Below are 19,056 nucleotides of genomic sequence, written 5' to 3'. Positions count from 1 at the left end.
TTGAAAGCATGCACTGACTGTATACTTGGGTCACATAAATAATGCATTTGTTTTCTCCATCTACTTAGAGCTTAATCAATTACCAGAACCATGTGGCAAAGGTTTGTGTTGTGCCTAGCTAGACAGACTACCTGTCCTCTGATGAATTTCAGGTACAGTATGTTGTATGTAAAGTGCTTGACCATGGTTCAAAGGGTACAGAGCAATTAAGACCAAAAGGTGGTTTTCAATTGCTGTATTTGTTTCTTTTATTGCCCACGCCTTTATATATGAAGTATCGGAGATTATATACAAAGGAGTAACTACTGAATGAGTTCATTTTAAAATAAAGTCTTCCATCATACATACGTTTCTTATATTTTATGTGTTATGGCAAAATAGAGCATTGTGATCCAACAGGACTTTTCTTTAAATGTATCAAGCTATCTTACCTTTATGTATTTAGCCCGAATTCCTGCTATTTCATTTGTTGGCAAGTGCTCCTGGCAAAACACATGATAGCAAAGGTGGAAAATAAATTATTCAGAGTAATGAAGAACTAAACAAAACTAGCTTTCTTGTTCTTCCACTAAGATGTGAAAGATTGAAATAAGTTTTGTCATTGGAAGTTTGTATTTTGCAATAATGATGATGTGATGTCCTACATAAAGTTGGCTAAGAACTGATTTTGTTTTCCTTTGTACATAACTGGCAGGATTATATAACCTTGGAATGTGATACACTTGTATATGAAGGGATGTTAGTTTATATTGTCAGGCATGATAACTGCATCCAAGTTAATTAATAATTTCAAATGAAAATGGGTCCAACTTTTTTGACAAGAAGGCAATTTGTCTCTGTGCATAACATCAGAAATAAAGTATCATTAATACAGTAGATCTATATCAAAAGTTTAAATATAGTATCTCAGCAACAAAACCAGATATGAGGACATGATTAGAGCAATCCATTTCATCATTTGTTGAGTGATTTTTTTTTAAATATGGATATTGTAACTCTGAGATTGAGACTATACCTGTAAAGCAGCTGCGCCGCGTTTCATTAAGAGATATATAGTTTGTATTCTTTACTGTATTTTTGTTTTTTCGTTTGACATATTTTCACCGATCCAGCACCACCACACCATGTTCAGCCATCATTCTAAGGACGAGGTTAAGAGTCGTCGATAATTCTGCTCTAGGAGCATCAGCCATTGACAGACCACCGTATTGTATACACGTCTACAATAAGAAACATGTCGGAAAGCTCGGCGACACCGTCCTAGTTGCGATCAAGGGGGAAAAGAAGAAGGCTCTGGTTGTAGGAGTAAGAAGACCCGGTGATAACATGACGCCACGCTTTGATACAAACAATATAATATTACTAGAGGACAATGGAAATCCTACTGGAACAAGAATAACTGTGCCTATTCCATCGGTGTTAAGGAAAAGGACTGACCTGTCAAAGGTCTTTGCTATAGCCACAAAGTTTGTTTGAACTGTAGACCTATTTAAAAGTCAGAAATTTGTGAAGAAGGCATCAGGGATGGGTAACAATGGTTAATGAACTTTTATACTCCAAACTTTGTTTTTGAGTGATAATGTTAAAGTTTCTGTTACAGTTTAGTGGTATGAAAATGATTATTCTTCATCACATGTCTTGAAGGAGGGTGTGAAAAGTTATTCCTAAAGTTAAGCAATTGGAAATTGATAGAGTAAACACAACTATATTTCACACTTACAATACTTCATACTATGAAATTGAACATCAAAACTAATTACTTTGCCTTTTAAAGGAAAGTCAACATTTATGGTTGATGTGTAAACAGCTATTTATAATATGTTTATAAAGTCATTGGCTTGCATCTCATATATGTTTGAGTGACCATTGAGAGGTTACACAACGTTACAAATTATCTTTCTTTGATAAAACATTTGTCTTCTTTTATTGCTAAAAAACAAACATTTTTCAGAGAATAATGTAGCGCTCAGATTTTGTTTAGTGATATAGCAGTTTATGAATTTTGTTTATGAAAATTATACTATGGTTCAGTGTGTACAAAACTTGCTATGTTACTTTACATAGATCTGTTTACTCGATAAAATATTACCTGATATATGTATGGTTGAACCATCTTTATTATCTGCATTCTGGAACCTTTTTTAACTTTCAACTCATGAAGAAAATAATACTAGCGACTTGCGAGAGAAAATTATCAGCAAATTTGTCAAGCAACCAACAGAAGATCCCTGATGATTTCAGCAACCTCATTTTTATCTCAATACATTACATGTATAGAGATATTGTAACAGTAAGTGGGACTCTCTCCTCTCTTAAAAATTTTTCAGCGTCTTCATATAAAGTTCTTTTTCTCTGGAATTTTCAGAGCAAGCATATATCATATAGGCCAACAAAAGTTACCATTTTTTATTCGAGAATTTTATCTCATTCTATGACTTTTTCACCGATTTATGTCCAAATCGGGCCAATTTGGTCTGAAATCCAGTTTAAACAACCCATTTTTGCACACGCTCCAAAACTTATGTTTTATGAAAGAGAATAGAATAGAATTGTCTGTCAACAGTGGTATCGTCTAAGATAGGGTCCTATGTATTATATATTTTATTAACATTTTAAACTTTCATTTGTTGTTTACAGGTAGGTATTAATAAGAATTTTACCAGCTGTATATGACATTTTATGGCTTTTATTTGCTTTATTTGATGTTTAAATGATTTTTCTTTCTTAAAACAACACTGAGCTGCCGCCCCTACTTTTAGTAAAAAGGTCCGTTTTGATGATTAAGCCCCGCCCCCAAGTCTGTTTTGTAGCAGATTGGCTATGACTCATGGCAGCTACATGTTAGATATACGAAAATGGCTACCCTCGCGACCAATTTTTGTATTGTAGTTAGGTACGCCAGGTGTAGTGTATTGCATGCTAATTACATACAAGTGCATTTTATATCAGGCCTTCGTTTTTGTAACCTCCATTTAAGGATAGTACTGGTGTTCAGGTAGCTTTTCAGAGCAAGGGCCATGATAAGTTTGTTTGATTGCCCTTCATGTATTTTGTATAATTACGTATACACATTCTTGTATTTCTGAAGGCTACTTACTGTAGGCCTAGTGCATTTAAAACAATATATATATAGGCCTAGCCTAGGCCCCCTAGGTCTATTAGGCTTTCAGTGATAGCCACATTAGCATTGTACTGGTGTTTAGACAGCTCTTCCTAGGAAGGACCAGGGTAAGTTTGTTGATGGGTACGTATAAAAGAGGAGCCGGCCAGAGCATCACAACTTTTATAAGACTATAAAAATTGTATAAGGTTATGTTTTATTTATAAGGATATAAGATGTATAAGGTTATAAGAAGTATGTTTAGCTTTCTTTTGAACCTGTAATGTTTGACATCAAATGTACAAAGAATTAAAATAAAATAACAAAATGGAGAGGAACTGAGGTGGCTATTAGGGGAGGAAGAGGCCACCCATCACTTGCATATAAAAACTTGTAATCTTCTTTTACATTATATTTCCAAGTCATAAATCCATGAAATCTTCATGTCAGAAAAATTGAGATGGAAAAACGTGGGTTGTTTTGATACCTAGAAGTGGACACAGTTTTGATGGTAGTCACCACTGCAGTCTACAGTAACATACAGTAGGTCAATAGGCCTAGCTCTCAAGGCAGGCATCAAGAATCTGGTCGAGTTGTTCGCCTCTTCTTATTTGGCCGTTGTCATTGACGTCAAACTATATGACCAAAAAGTCCAACAGAGACTGACCCAAGATGAAGGATACCACATAAAAAACAAGTTCTTAAATATTCTATGACATTACTAAACCTTGCAACGTCGTTCTTTCGACTAACAGGCAATGAGCGCTAAAGGCAAGACTAGCAGGATAAAGTGTAACCTGCAGAGACTATTCGTGGCAAAGTAGCAAAAATGCAAGTTATATATTTGTTGTACCATGATTGATAATTGTAGAGACAGAGCAAAGATTTGAAATTAGGAATCAAAATTAAAACTTCCAGTATTGAGATACTGCGTCATTGATGCTCTTGTTATAAACTTTGGTATAAAGGATTCTTATATCAAGATTTTACTCCTGTAAATGCCAACCCATCCCCCTCCCTTCAACCATCAATCTTTAGATTTTTCATTATGGTCAATGGTCATGTTGGTAATGTGTGAATGAAACAAACATTTATTCTTCCTTTCGATTATTTCATTAATGTGCCATGACGATATTTTGAATACATTATAGAGCACATTTAAAAATAGAATAACGAGAGGATAGTTCAAAATTTATTCTTTCTTTTAATTTTTTTGAAGTTTCCAGAGGGCTTCTATTAACTACAATCAAAGCTAGTTGAAAATAGTGATTGGGAAGACATCATCAGCATTACCCCAAAAGCAAATGCCTAAAGTACTAGCACTATTCGCTTCATTGTAAAGGATATAAGAGTAAATCATTTAAATCATCTGCTCTAGAACCACTTACTTTTCATTTCAAATTATCATTCCACCATAGCCGTGCATGGTTTGACATATAGTCATATGTATAGCATTTCAAGTAAAGACTGGGCCTCCCAAAATTTAAAGAAAAAAATTATCCATTCTGGCAATAAAATGTAAACACGATAAAATATCTGAAGAAGAGAAGGTGGGAACAATGTCATATTTGGTGTGAAGAAGAACCACATTGAGTACAAGAAGCATGAAGATTTTTGAAGAGGTCAAATGTCATTGGGTCACCAGGGGTCAAATTGTGAAAACATTTTAAACATGATATCTCAAGAAGAGAAGCATGGGTAGATCTCATATTTAATGTGTAGTAACACGTTGAGTACAAGAAGCCTATTGCTTTTGGAGGAGGTTATTTGAAGTCAACAAACACCAAACATTAACTTCACTCCCCTCATACCTACACTAACACAACTTCCTAAACATAATATCGCAATGGAATCTTGGACAGATCGCATACTTGGTACCAATTGTACCACATTGAAACAAGAAGCGGAGGTCAATGGTCGTTTGAGTTCACCAGGGGTCAAATTGGGAAAACCACGTTTTCGCAAAATATTTCAACAAGGACAGATGTCTAATTTAGTATTGATGTATCACATTTAGTACAAGAAGCCCGATGTTAAGGTCAATGGTCGTTTCAGGACAGCATGTGTCATTGTGAATTTATCGTTTGTCACACCACACTGCTTTTGACTGTATTACTAAGATCAAGTATGTTTTACACCCTCACTGTGCATTACGTCAGATTCATGAAGAAAACTGCTCATGTTACATCATACATTTCTTAAAGTCCCTTCAGGACCACCATAGTTCCCTGCTGTTTCAAAAAGTTTACATTTGCAATGCGAATGTGACCAGGGAAGCTTGCTCATTGGACCAGGCGCGTAGCCAAGGGGGGGGGGGGGGCGAAGGGCGACCGCCCTCCTCATAGAGCATTTTTTTTAATTTAATTTTTTATGATATCGCTAGTAATTTGAAAATAAAATATGCTAAGATGCAACTTACAAGGCCTGGGACGGAAGTGCCATTTCCAGCGATCTGGGAGGCATCTCGGCCAAACTTTTCTTGTACGCTTCGCGACAACTTATGGTGGCGCTACGCTTAGATAGTTTGCCTAAAGACTTCGCCCCTCCCTTTGCAAATTCCTCGCTACGCCCCTGCATTGGACTGCCCGGAAGGAGGGCGTTACATGGCCCCCAGTTTTAGGAATAAACCTTAATGGTGTCCCTCTCCATTATTACGGAGCAAGGACCAATTCCAGTTTTGTATTTAATAAAGCAGGTTTGATATTTGCAAAGAGTATTTTTTTCTTGAAAATTAGGAGATAGGGTGCACACTTAAGTAATATATAGCGCTCTGTGGTGATGAACACACACATCTGCACAATGGACCAAATTTGTGGTGTCCCCTCAAATCAAAATCACATGGCATCCCGTCGAAGTTTAGCCCCACTTCTCAAATAAACCCTCCTCCCGTCTCTGAATGTTGTTACTTAGCATATTACCCGACTTTTCTAACACAAAGTTAAACGTGTACGAGGAGTAAATATTGGCTGGTTGTGTATATCCTTGATAGAAAAACCACCTATTTTTTTTTAATTAAATGCTGTATTTAATCCAAGGGATCAATAGATCTCCTTATCATGAAGAGCCTAGATTAATAACTAACACAATTGGAATCAGTGTCGAAATCAAAATGACCTATATACTTCAAGGATATTTACAGTTCAAAGCTAATTCATTTTTGAAATGCAAAAAAGGGTAAGAAACATGCATTCATTAAGAGTAGTATATTGCAAAGCATGTTAGACGAAAAAATAAATGTAAACTTTATATTTATGTCAGCTTCACTCGATGGAGCAAAAGGAAGCACGTGTCACTGTATTGTGCGGGCTGCTGTTTGCCGACTACTCACAAGTGCAATCCCGCTACTGCTCCGCACGGGGGCTTTTGCCTGCTGCGTTTCCGCCCTGGGCCGGTTCGCCCCTCCTTAGACAACCAGGACGACCATACCTCCGTACGGTCAACCCTATTGATGCAGAACTTAGCGTGGACACTCGATCGTCATAGCACAACGAACAGCAGTGATCCCGAACTCACGCAATCCAATGCCTCCGACCTCCAAGTAGCTGGATTACAGGCGCACGCCACAACGCCCAGTCATAAAATATGTAGCTTTATAGATGAGTTAAGTCTCTGGAGAGCCAGTTGGGGAAATTCCCTTATGCTAATAGGCCTACCTCTCTAACCTGTACTCCAATATCATGCTCTCAAAGCACTGGTATTGACAGTACAAACAGTTCCTAACTTTGATCTCATAGAAACATGATATTCATACTGCTCGTACTGATAATACGAGTGCTCTGAAGCGGGACATGACACTACAGTATAGAAAAAATTGTCCCAATTGGGCGAAAAAACTCCCACTGAGTAAAATTGTTAATATCTTAGATTGGCCGATTGGGGTGGTTGGTGGCCCTTGTTTGGAATCGAGATTGTTTGAACATTCTCTGTTTAGTCCGGTCAGTTTTCCCAAATACCTAACATAGTTATAACAGACAGTATGCATATCCAATAGCATACAGCTGATAGCTACTATCGTTCTGAGGCAAAGGCCATGACTTCACAGGTTGTAATGGCGCTTCCTTAGTAAAATCAATATAGGGGTGTGTTCTAGTTGCATCATAGCGACTAACTTTCATTTCATGATGTCTCTTTCTTTACATTGAAATCCACTTAAATATGTCAAATTTAATTGCTGCTTTTTTGCAACACAGCATTTTCTTCTCGTTTATGTGGACACTCAGCCATTGCTCAAAAGGGAAAGTATAGGCATATATATAATACCTGACATGCCAGAATTGTAAACTTGTAACCGGGATCCAGCTACTCTATACTGCATAGATGGGACGTAGCCAGGGGGGGGGGGCAATGAGAGCGATCGCCCTCCCCCTTTTGAGTACCCTGAAAAATAAAATTTAAGTAAAAGCAGGAAATATCTTTAAGCCCTCTTTTCAGGTTGAAGGAAGTTAATTAAGCGACCTTTCTCAATCTTTCCCCTGACAGTGCGTCTGCTACCTAATGCAATACTCTTATTATTGTTTATATCCTGCAACGTGGGAGGCATTTTGAGCAAAACATTTCTTTGTACGTCATGGCGGCTCCGTTAAGTGTATAATAATGCTACCTTTGTGAGAAATATCACTTTTAAAATTCTGCCCCCCCCCCCCTTGCCTGGCAAATTTCTGGCTACGTCCCTGCTGCATGGTGCAAATATATGTGTACGTTTGCAAAATTTCCGTTTAGAATCCCCTTCACCACTCCGGGAACAATTTGAATAATGGTAGATAATTAACTCACTCTACGGTATTGATGAGTCTAATATCGACATAGACCACAGAAATTATTTTCTGTGACATAGACTCGTTGCACAGAATTAAGCCACTTCTCTAGCAAAGTTCACTGGTGATGATTGGCATTGTCACTGTAATACTATATCAACAAACACAAAATATAACAAGAATATGAAAGGGCACCTCTACTCAAGCCAGTAGGCCGCTGTAATTCTGGGATGGACCAATAATTTAGGGACTCAGGAGCACCAATTAACGATTTAAGGATGTGCGCGATATCCATGTTCTATATATAACATGTGCAGTTTAGTACACATGGTGGCACAGATGTAGTGGGTAGTGGGTAGGGGCGTATGGAATATGGAGTATGTTAATGAGCTAAATGGATGATATGTCGATTTAAATTGATATATGCCAATTTGAGTTGCTAGAAACTGGTATAAGTCCAAGGAAATTGACTTCTACCGATTTAATTCGACATATCATCGATTTAAACTGGTAGATGTCGATTTAAATCGGTATATGTCGATTTAAGCTGGTATAAGTCGAATTAAATTGGTATATGTCGATTTAAATTGATATATACCGATTTAATTCGACATATCATCGATTTAAACTGATATAGGCCCTATGTCGATTTAAATTGACACATACCGATTTATTTTACTTATCATTGATTTAAATTGGTATATGTCGATTTAAATCGATGATATGTCGAATTAAACTGGTATATGTCGATTTAAATCGATGATATGTCGAATTAAACTGGTATATGTCGATTTAAATCGGTAGAAGTCAATTTAAGCTGCTGTAAACTGGTATAACTATAAGTCGAAGGTAATTGGTATATGTCGATTTAAATCGGTATAAGTCGATTCCCCATGATTTGAGATTGATGGCCCGCCATAGGGGCGTCTCCTGTGCCTCAGCCTTACCACGGGCCTGTCTCTACTTTTGTGTCATGACTGACGTAGTCTACGTGGCTCGGAGTGTACGAAGGACCCATTTTGTCGGAAAGTTTGGAGATAAATTTGCCGTGTACCTAATTTAATTCATAGTCAAACGGAATACCGAGGAAGTTTTGTCCAGGCTCCTCAAAATGAGCCCGAAGTGAACTCCCTCTCTGCATGGTGTTCACGTTACGTACAGGATTATCCGACTTTTCTAACACAAAGTTAAACGTGTACGAGAGGAGTAAAATTTGCCTGGTTCTGTATATCCCAGCGAGGAAATAGAGTATATAATGGAGGGAATCTATCGAAATATGACCATTTTGGAAACTCAATGACGTATGTGGGAAGTTATCAAAATGTGTTAGCCCGGGACGAATGGCGTGGGATTTGAGAATCTTTCGTAGAAGAATGTAAGTTTTGTAGATGTTACTATTTCGAAAATTAATCAACTATTTTCTCCAAAGTTTGGATTCTTTGCTCAACATTTTACTTTCGGGGTTTTCGTCTAAAATTAGGTCATCCCAAATTTTCGACTATGTTCACGAAATTTCCACATATGTCGATACTGTTCTTAAACTTTCTTCGATATGCAACAATTGGATATTTAAAAAAATACAGTCGATATTTGACAAGTCTATCATTAAGATTTGACTTTTTATCTCAAAATTTCGATTTGTTTTCTAAAAATGTCTACTTTGTTATTTCCAAACTTTAACTACTTTCTTGAAATATCAACATTCCACTTGTTCCTAATCGTTTTGACTCAACTAAACAATATCGACTTTTTAATCTCAAATTTCCTTATTTTATCTCTCAATTAGGAGCATAACCCATTTGCACCCAATCAGCTTTTCTTCATGCATGTCCCCTGCATCACCACAACATAAAATATGAGTAATTTTACAAAGATTATTATTAAGCATAACTTTGAGGAGGGCGGAGACATCCTTGATGAAACTGTGGAGCAATCGTTTGGACCAGTTTGCTCTTTTTACCAGGGGCCTGCAACTATAATACCTACTGGGCCGGTATAACAACATCGATCCTTATACCTATATCTGCACAGACGAACAAAGCCAGTTCGTAGAATTATTTCGTCGTGCTTTCTTTTGTAGTTCCGCCTATAACCAGAAGCAAACAAAGTTTGCATGTGTGTAGATAATGCCTCTCATCACGTGATGAAGAAGTTGTTAATAAACGATCCGTTTAGCTCCCTCCGGGCTTGTTTGAGGACATCTTAGCAAATAAAACCTCTCTCTTCAGCATCGAACAAAACACGCAAAAGTCTCGATAAAAATAACTAAAAACACATACTTGATTGCGAAAGTAAATACTTGGACCGTTACTAAACGCGTGTAAGAGCTTTAAGTTTACCCTTGCTGGGAGTGAGAAAACTACGAGAAGTCTTTAAATGTCGTTGTCATTGGTAGCAATCACAGCAAACCACCTTAATTTGATAAACCTTCGGCGTATATTTTTTCAATCGAGTTTGGTGAAATGTCATCTGTATTTCCTCCCAAGTGGTTATTTAGATATAAACAATATTGGCCTTTTCACACGGTTTTTTGGTGTTTTAATTATCGACTCATTCAAACTGATATAATAGTGTTTATCGCGTCTTTGTCTTTGACTGTTTTGTGAGTTTATGTGTAACACCGAATGTTTTATCATCATTTGAAAGGATTTTTCAAATGGAAGTATAACGCTGAGATCAGTCAAAGATTGGTGCAAGATTTGACGTTGGATGTATATATACTGTCAGATGAATACTGATTCGAAAACCATTCTAAAATACTCTATGATGAGGCTTGCAAACATGCATGGATCTGGAAAAGCATAGTTTATTCAGTTATCCTATAGAAACGTAATCATTATGGATTTATATACATATATTATTTCACTTTATAGATGAAAACCGGCAGTCAAGACTCAACCAATGGGATCAGAATAGGAAATATTCACTGCATATACTAAATAATATGAAGAAATGCTTTAGATTAATTTCGGTTTGATATAGATAGTGGAAATGAATTGTTCGCTTCGGAAAACGATTCGTTTATTACGAAACTATATTACAACTTATTTCGGCGATTCATTGAAGATACAGCTATTACCATATACACAGTATACTAATGTTTATGAGCTTGAAAATGCAGCTATCATGCCATACACAGAGTATACTCATGTTTATGGTTTTAATCGGAATTTACATGTTAAGAAGAATTGATGGTTCTTTAGGAGAAAATGATAGTGTTCTGTTAACTTTGTATTCAACTATGTTTACGTATTTCTAGTGACTTTAAATTCAGAGTATGTACAGCAGCTATGACACGAAATTTATTGAAACTCTTTGTATGTATTATTTGCAGTAAAAACTGTCACAGCTGTTCTCAAAAGGATATTGTACAGGTATTGAAGTGAAGACAAATTGTTCGAAGTAATGCGAGCTAGTTTGGATGATACTTGGAAGTATATTTTAAATCAAGTATAAAAAATAGCGAGAAACAATGTCGGCAAATTCATTTCGACGTCAAAAAAGCCGGTCTTTGGCGGAAGTAGATTTTGTCAATTCTAGGGCTTTCCGGCAATGCCAGTTTCTACTTCAGCTTCGTCAACAGCGACTGCTTAGAAACAGGTTTGACCGGATATCCGTTCATGATAAGGAACTTACAGAAATGAAAACATTTTTCAGGTGTTTACGTCAAGTCGAGAAACGTCCTCAGTATGAAATTGAAGATTTTGAGATTAGAAACGATTCACTTGTCAATCAGGGAGGTATATTCCAGAAATATTCACTGAAGAATGGAAGAGAAGATGACATTGGGAAACATAGAAGGAGATCAGCCAGTGAAGGGGACATTCGAAGACGAATTGAAAACTTAGATAGGCCACTTGGCGTGGAAATCTTATCGGACAATACTCCACGATCAGCCGATGACGGAAATAAACAAACTACTGAATTGCATAGATCATCATCCGGTTTCAGCAAGTTAACTTTAAGTCAACGCGTAAAAATGACGCAAGAGAACGAGTTTCACCTGCCAGAGATCTCGCATCGTTATGAGAGCGTTGGCCAATGCAGCCAACAAGGACCAGAGAAAAATCGAAGGAAAATAGATCATAATAAATCATTAGACATTCAAACCGGAATTTTACATCTCTCCGTCGAGTCATCTTCGGATGACGAGTCATCCTTTACCGAAGACGAGGACACGTTACGACGTCGTTACTTTAAAGATACAAAGGCCGCCAATTCCGCCACATCGTTAGACTTCCAAAAACCATCTCGTTCTGCACGCAGCGCCCTGACTAGGAGAGGATGTCTGAAACAATTGACGCCAAGCCATGAGAAGAATATGCGAGTGTTTCGAGCTTCACAGAAGAATATTTTACAAAGACGGAAATCCAGCAGCGATGTTTTCAGTACAAAACAACTAACACCAGGACAACTTGTAGAACTACAATATAAAAGGGACCGATCAGCAATCATATGAAATTTATTTTGAATCTATAAGGAATAAAGGAATCGCTTCGGTTTAATTTTTACTGAAACCGTTATACATATTACATTATTGATACCTATAATGTATGTATTGTACAGTAATTATTTGGTTGAAATATGAATTTTGATCAAATCTCTTTAAGATAATTTGTAAAAAGTGGAAACAAATTTGCCACCAGCATCTAAAGCTTATATATGAACGAGATCTTTGTGACCAATAAATCCTGCAAACAGCGAAGAAACAAATCTGTTTCTGTTTTTTGAGATATCGTATAGTTGTAAAAGTCGGGTCAGGGAGCTGTCATGTCTGTAAATTTGTGATGTCATGGTGTCACTAAAGATATGAAACCTTTTATTTTCTCTTTGTTCTTCGTTTCATATTTTGAAGGTGGAATGTTAACAGTTTTGACCCTAAAACCAATTCCATCATTATATAGGTCATGTATATTCAACTTCCGATTCAGCACTTGTAAACCTATCTCCATTATATATAGAACATAGTGTAAAAAACAAGGAAAGTAAAACATAGAAATTGAAGCACACGTGGCTCGATGATGGCAGATTTAATCTTGATCAAGGCTTCAAGAAAACCTTGTTTGTGAAGAAACATTAAGTCTGTGATCTCTCCCAAATGGAATAAGATCATTATAAGCTGTCTGGAGACGGTGTTCATGGCAGTTATCTATATCACATAGACCAATAATCATGATTGTTCACGGATTTGAGAACTAAGGTCATGACGATGTTTAAAACAAGTGTATCTTAATTGATGAGACCTTATTCGCTAAATGGACATGAAATGTAATTTCGTGAATGCAAGATACTACCATATTTAACTTTCATAACGTAAATATATGTTCACTTGTATGATAATCTCTCTATCATTACTGTATCACAAACTTAAGCTTATTTGTTTATGTGAAGGCTTGACCTTTATTAATATGAATGATAGCTATTTGAAAACAAAAGAGGAAAAGAGTAAACACGCATATGAAAATATGATCGGTTGTTTTAATGAAATACATCAGTATCTGTATAATATTATATTTAACCCCGTTAAAAGTAACGTAACTGCATACCTATTATACCGTACTGAAAAAAAAGTTCTTTGAAAGTTATTCAATATGTGGATCTCTTTTGAATATATGTAAACTGTCAAAACGATTTACAACAATTATACCAACTTTGAGTAGGCCCCTAATCACGCCCGTATAATTTACAGAAAACATAAATATCACATTTCCTACACCTTACGTAAAATGGTCATATAGGCACTGTACTAGTGTTCTTTCAAACGGCATGGCCCACAACTATAGACCGGTTGACAGGGGGTTGGGTGCGGGGTGTGGGGGGGGGGGGGGGGCTGGCGTGTAAACCATACATTCTCTCTCACCTATGATGAAGCTGTGTTGCAGTATGCATATAAAGAATAAGTTGGTAATGCACTCATGAAGAGCCGTCGGTTTGTGAACAAAATTTAAAGACATTAGTGGATTTTCCCGTTTCGGTGTAGCTTTTTGATAATATATAATTGATATTTCTTCCTTTTCCAAATTAAATAACCAATATATTAACAATATTATTTATCAATCCACTTTCTTTTACACACTGACATTCAATCTCATTGTAGTTATAGTGATTGGCCAGTATATATATATTTTTTAAACAAGCAAGATATGACAGGTCCTACATTCCAAATATATGGATGACGTCACTTTATGCAGAACGTTCAGTTGATACAACAAGTGTTGCGGTTTTAGATTTTTCCCGTTACTTATCATTAATATGAAAAACCAGGCTGGACTATTAATTTAATTGACACAATTAACAGGCAACAGTCTGTGGCATGGTAAATTATCAAACTTGGGAAAACCGCAAACATAAAACTTGTGATATACAAAAACATAAGAAAACATGAATACATCACAAACTTGTAACTCAGAAAAGCTCTTATGATTTTTATAATCCATACCTTGTCACCTTACTGGGGATCCAGGAGCACAAGCACGTATATACTTCTTGGCACCATGCATAAAGAAACACACATGCATATGTATATTTATATTTTACATTGTTTCTCAACTTGCAATATAAAGCATCCATTCGCATCCAAGCACATTCCATATTACCAAAATTTCTCAAATGGGGTGGAGGAGGATCTAACACGGATAGGGTCTCAAATAAGCTGATGTAAGACTTCCTGATACTTGGGTCTCTAAACTAAACTAATCACACAAAGTCATCCCCTCCTCTTTGGTCTCACAGTCGCGACACAGGTGCATGTATGCCAAACATTCGCTTATATCGAGATGGTATACGAATTTTGTCACGTTACCATCTCGACAACTCGTCAATTTGCAGAAAATTGTCGTTTTGTAAAGTTGGTAACTCGTCAATGCAATGTCCCTTCTACGCTTCCGTACAATCACATTTACAAGACCATAGAAATCCTAATAAATTTCTATGTACAAGACAAAAGTAATATAGAAGTAATTTGGAGTAGCGCCCTCTAAATAATTAGCCGATTGCGCAATGGATATGTACAGCTCAGCAGCTCCACAATCAGATCGTACACATGTGTGTAGAGGTCCTGTACATCTAGCAGACATCATTCATCGTTAATAAAAACTAACCGCGACAGAAATGGCTTTTCACTTAGCAAATTATATCTTTTCTGCCGTTTCTTCCATTTTCACACAGTCTAAAGTAGCAAATACATCCTAGCCACGGAATCTGTTTACCATTATGGAGCTGTAAGCGTTCAAAAGGACGTCGGTTGTTTTTTTTTTTTGGGGTGACACAACTTATTGCCTAGCCTACTGTACACTGAATCACAGTGAAGTTGACAGATAAAGGATAGCCTAGGCTATAGGTTGTTCTGACAGTGCCTTTAACTACTGTAGGTATAGCAGTGCTGACTGTAAATTTGTAATTTACAGTACTTTCGAAAACTGTTTTCCATATGTGTGCATTTATCAAGTTCAACATCAGTTGACTATTGTGCAATTAATATTTAGATTCGTACATAGACAAATGGTATATTTTTGTAAAACAGTAATCTTATTATTCTTAATTTAATTACCACTATTATTTGTGAGAAGACTACACATTTGGAAGGAGGACTTTTTCTCAGTAGAAAATTAACTTCTGCTGTGAAAGCTCAGCTAAGAATTCTGGAAATCTATGTAAAACACTAAGCAGCCTTCACTAATAAAGGTTGCAACTGCTGTAGTTGAAAGAGCATTGACATCGATTTGATGAAATTTGAGTAGCACACCATGTCTAAAACAACAAAGAGAAAGCATGTGACCAGAGAGGTTCTGGAAGAGTTTATCTTGCCCACAGATAACCAACAGATTGTTAAGGTTAGTAACATACACTAATTTGCAGGTACTGTAGAACATGTTCGGAGAGGAGTTACCTTGGTTCCTATACCGAGAGTAAAAGGGATGTTATCCCAACATCCATTAACGTTGGTATCCAACAATTCATTGCATAATACTGCACACACATCATGCAGGAATGTCCACGCAATAATGTCCATAAATATTGCAACAGCAAAGCTGTAGTAATGGAAAAAATAAAATCCTGGTGGGTTTGTTTTTTTGAAATCTTAATAAATGTTTTTTCCCTACGAGTGTAGATAATCCAGGTTTTACTATGATTGATGATAGGTTATGGGATTTTTCAAAATGTATCCTCTTACTATAATATTTCTTACTTGTTTGTCAATATTGCTAATATTTGTCATTGTTTGATACCAATGGATTTAAAGTACCAACTCCAACACATTGCACCCTCCTATACCTGTACGTGAGACTTTCAGAAATTCTCATCTTGTTTAAAGTTTTGAACTGAGCAGCCACTTTGCTCTGGACAAGCAGAATGTGATGCCTGGTTGCCCGAGGGACAAAGAATGTCCTTAAACATTGCCCTGCATAGGGAGCCTTTAACAGTGGGTCTCTGAAGCCGTTTTCAACAATGTCTGATACTAATCAAACTGTTAAATGTTCTTTAGGGATTCTGTTTCAGGGTTATTGATGCATGTCCCATTATTATTATCTTTGTCAAGGTTGTGGCTGGCAGAGGGAACAATCTACATGAAATGGCAAATGCTGCTGGTGAAAAGTTCCTGGCAAGCATGCCATCAAAATTCAGGAAGAATGTCTGGATAAAAAGAGGTAAATATAAATTTTCTTAACTCCAGGTCCAAGAAACCTACAGGCATTATACAGATCCTATCTTCAAACTTTCACAGTTGGTACAGTACCACATGTAGGCATGCTATATAATGATAAAAAAAATTGATCACAAAATTTATATTGTATTGCTCAAATTTGAGAGTAATGAGCACTTGCTATGACTGAGGCCATATTAAATGAAGGAGTGACAAACAATCAGATAATAATAATTCTGGTCTTTGATACATTTTATTCTGCATTTAGTAAGGAAGTCTTTCCTCAGAGATATCATTGGCAGTGAAATCATTCAATTGTGTGCAGTAGAATGTTGTCTAGTCATTTATACAAACAGTGAGGAAGAAGGTTTAATTAAGATGATGCACTAAATGCAAGCCTGTACTACAGTACAAAAGACTGTACAAATATGAAAAGCCTTGGAAAGATTAAGAAATATGAGCATCTGAACATGGATGGTTTGGTGAAAAAAAGCTTGATAGTACATGTAAGGGGATTTCTTTTTTATATCTGTATGGATTGGTGTATTTGAAATCAAACATATCATGTACACAATGATGCACTTTAAAACTTGTCCATTTCTTTGATTTTGATACAAGTGTGTAAGTTTTAATCCCACTATGTTCTAATACTGTACCTAACACAAGTTTCTATCATCTTTTCAGGAGACTTTGTCATTGTGGATCCGATATCTGAAGGTTCAAAGGTTAAAGCTGAGATAAGCATTATTCTTTATCCAGAACAGATCAAGTATATCAAAGAAGAGGGCAAATGGTAAGTAGGATGCTAAGGGCCAAGGGCCAAATAAATAATAAAAACGGTTATTTAAACCTGACTGTTTGTAAGTTCTGTAAAGTGAGGTCTGAGAACTGGGTTTGTTGGTACTGTATGACTTTTTAGAAGTCTAAAGGTTGAATGGAGAAAGGAAGGAGAAACCCATATGATATTTCTGTCTGTTTGTTTCTATTGAACTGGTTGAGACTTTTAGAAATGCATCTGCAGATGAAGTCTGAACAGCATTGTCTTTTGGGAAGCTGAACTTTGTGTATTTGTGTGTACAATGTTGAATGTTTTGTAGGGACGTGATTAGACGGGGCGTGGGCAGGTTTCAAGTATGTTAGAAATTTCATACATTGCCTACAATGTTGTCAGAGGAAGGGGCAGACTGATATACCCGCATGGAACCAGTGTGCCTCTGAAGGCAGTGCACAGATTTGTTCTCGTTCAGTAGAGTGCTACTTTCAGTGGCAAAATGCACAGCTTGTTGCAAACCTTCAGCAACTATAGTTGGATCACACAGCCTGTAGCAGTTCATACCCAAGCGAGCCACTGGTCAGACTTGTTGACAGTAATATTCCAAATTTTTAAATGGAAATTGTAGCAAAACAATATTTCTCAAATGATTGAGTTGGTCCTAGAGGATGGCGAAGTCAATATGAGTCATTTTTGTTTTGTTTGTTAGAACTTATTTGTGACTGCTTGTGGAACTTAAAGTTGTAAAAGGAACTTTCTGAAGGCTTAGAATGGTCAAGTCCTCAAAACCTATAACAAATATAGATTTAGTAGAAATAGTGCTGGAGTTATAATCTAGCCAATTTTATGCCTTGCAGTCTGTACCATATGTACGATGCATGATAAGCCATGGACCAACACTTGCTGTACAGAACACTGAGAACAGATAGCTAAGAAATGTCTGGTCCAGTAATAAAGATGAATTAATTGTTACTTGTTATCACATTTTAGAATTGTTTTCGTCTGTTTAGGCCAGAGTCGTTTTTACCAAGAAAGGAAAGCATCACCCCCAAGGAAACAAAAGAGACATCAGTTGGTGATTTGTTAGAAGAGATGGAACAAAAGCTCAAAGTGGATTCCAACAGTGAATACTCCGAGACGGACAGCGATAACGACGATGATCTGTTTGTCAACACCAACAGACCAGTTATTACTTGCTATTACACAGATGAGAGTTCAGAGGAAGAGGATGAGGAGGAGGATGGCGTTGAAGAGAAGTCAGAAAACCATGTAAAATAACAGCCATTGGTCTGTTAGCGTTAACTGGCTTAAGATAACATTAATATCCGGAACACTGCAGAACAGTGAAGAATTATTATCCATTGTAAATGATGAGTGTGTTTGAATTACCATTCCAAGTTGGGTAATACTTTGTGAGAGCAGTGCTCAAAGTGATTCAAAAAAAGCAATTCCCTTTTCCAGCAGAATCTTGGGAACTATATATGACAACATTGTTGATCTCTCACACTATAGGTGTTGAAAAGGGAATAACAAAATTCTCCTGTATCGAAGCATATTTGTTGGTCAGTGTCAGGCAGATGTTAGTATTTTACAGTTCTGATTTGATGGAATTCATTATGGAGGGGAGTGTTCTTCAATGTAGACAGCTGTCTGTTTGTATACATTCCATTGTAGCTCCCCACCCCTAAACTGATCTTATGCACATGATAGAACGATCAGCAAGATTAGTTCATTTCTGTGGATTGCAAAGTAAACACTGGTTACATGAACCAATGAAACATCAAGG

The 19,056-nt window shown here is 36.7% G+C and overlaps 1 protein-coding gene across 1 annotated transcript; it reads left to right on the top strand.

Annotated features, from left to right (window-relative positions):
* The first annotated feature begins 14,903 nt into the window (after positions 1 to 14,903).
* LOC139971704 (probable RNA-binding protein EIF1AD) lies at positions 14,904 to 18,797 on the top strand. The gene is made up of 4 exons (XM_071978418.1): positions 14,904 to 15,686; positions 16,394 to 16,502; positions 17,183 to 17,291; positions 18,281 to 18,797. The coding sequence occupies exons 1-4, from the start codon at positions 15,600 to 15,602 to the stop codon at positions 18,546 to 18,548; spliced, it is 573 nt and encodes a 190-aa protein (XP_071834519.1). The 5' UTR covers positions 14,904 to 15,599; the 3' UTR covers positions 18,549 to 18,797.
* The last annotated feature ends 259 nt before the right edge of the window (positions 18,798 to 19,056 follow it).

This window comes from Apostichopus japonicus, chromosome 8, assembly GCF_037975245.1.
Source record: "Apostichopus japonicus isolate 1M-3 chromosome 8, ASM3797524v1, whole genome shotgun sequence".
Lineage (NCBI taxonomy): Eukaryota > Metazoa > Echinodermata > Holothuroidea > Aspidochirotida > Stichopodidae > Apostichopus > Apostichopus japonicus.
This window is presented reverse-complemented; position numbering and strand designations above follow the sequence as displayed.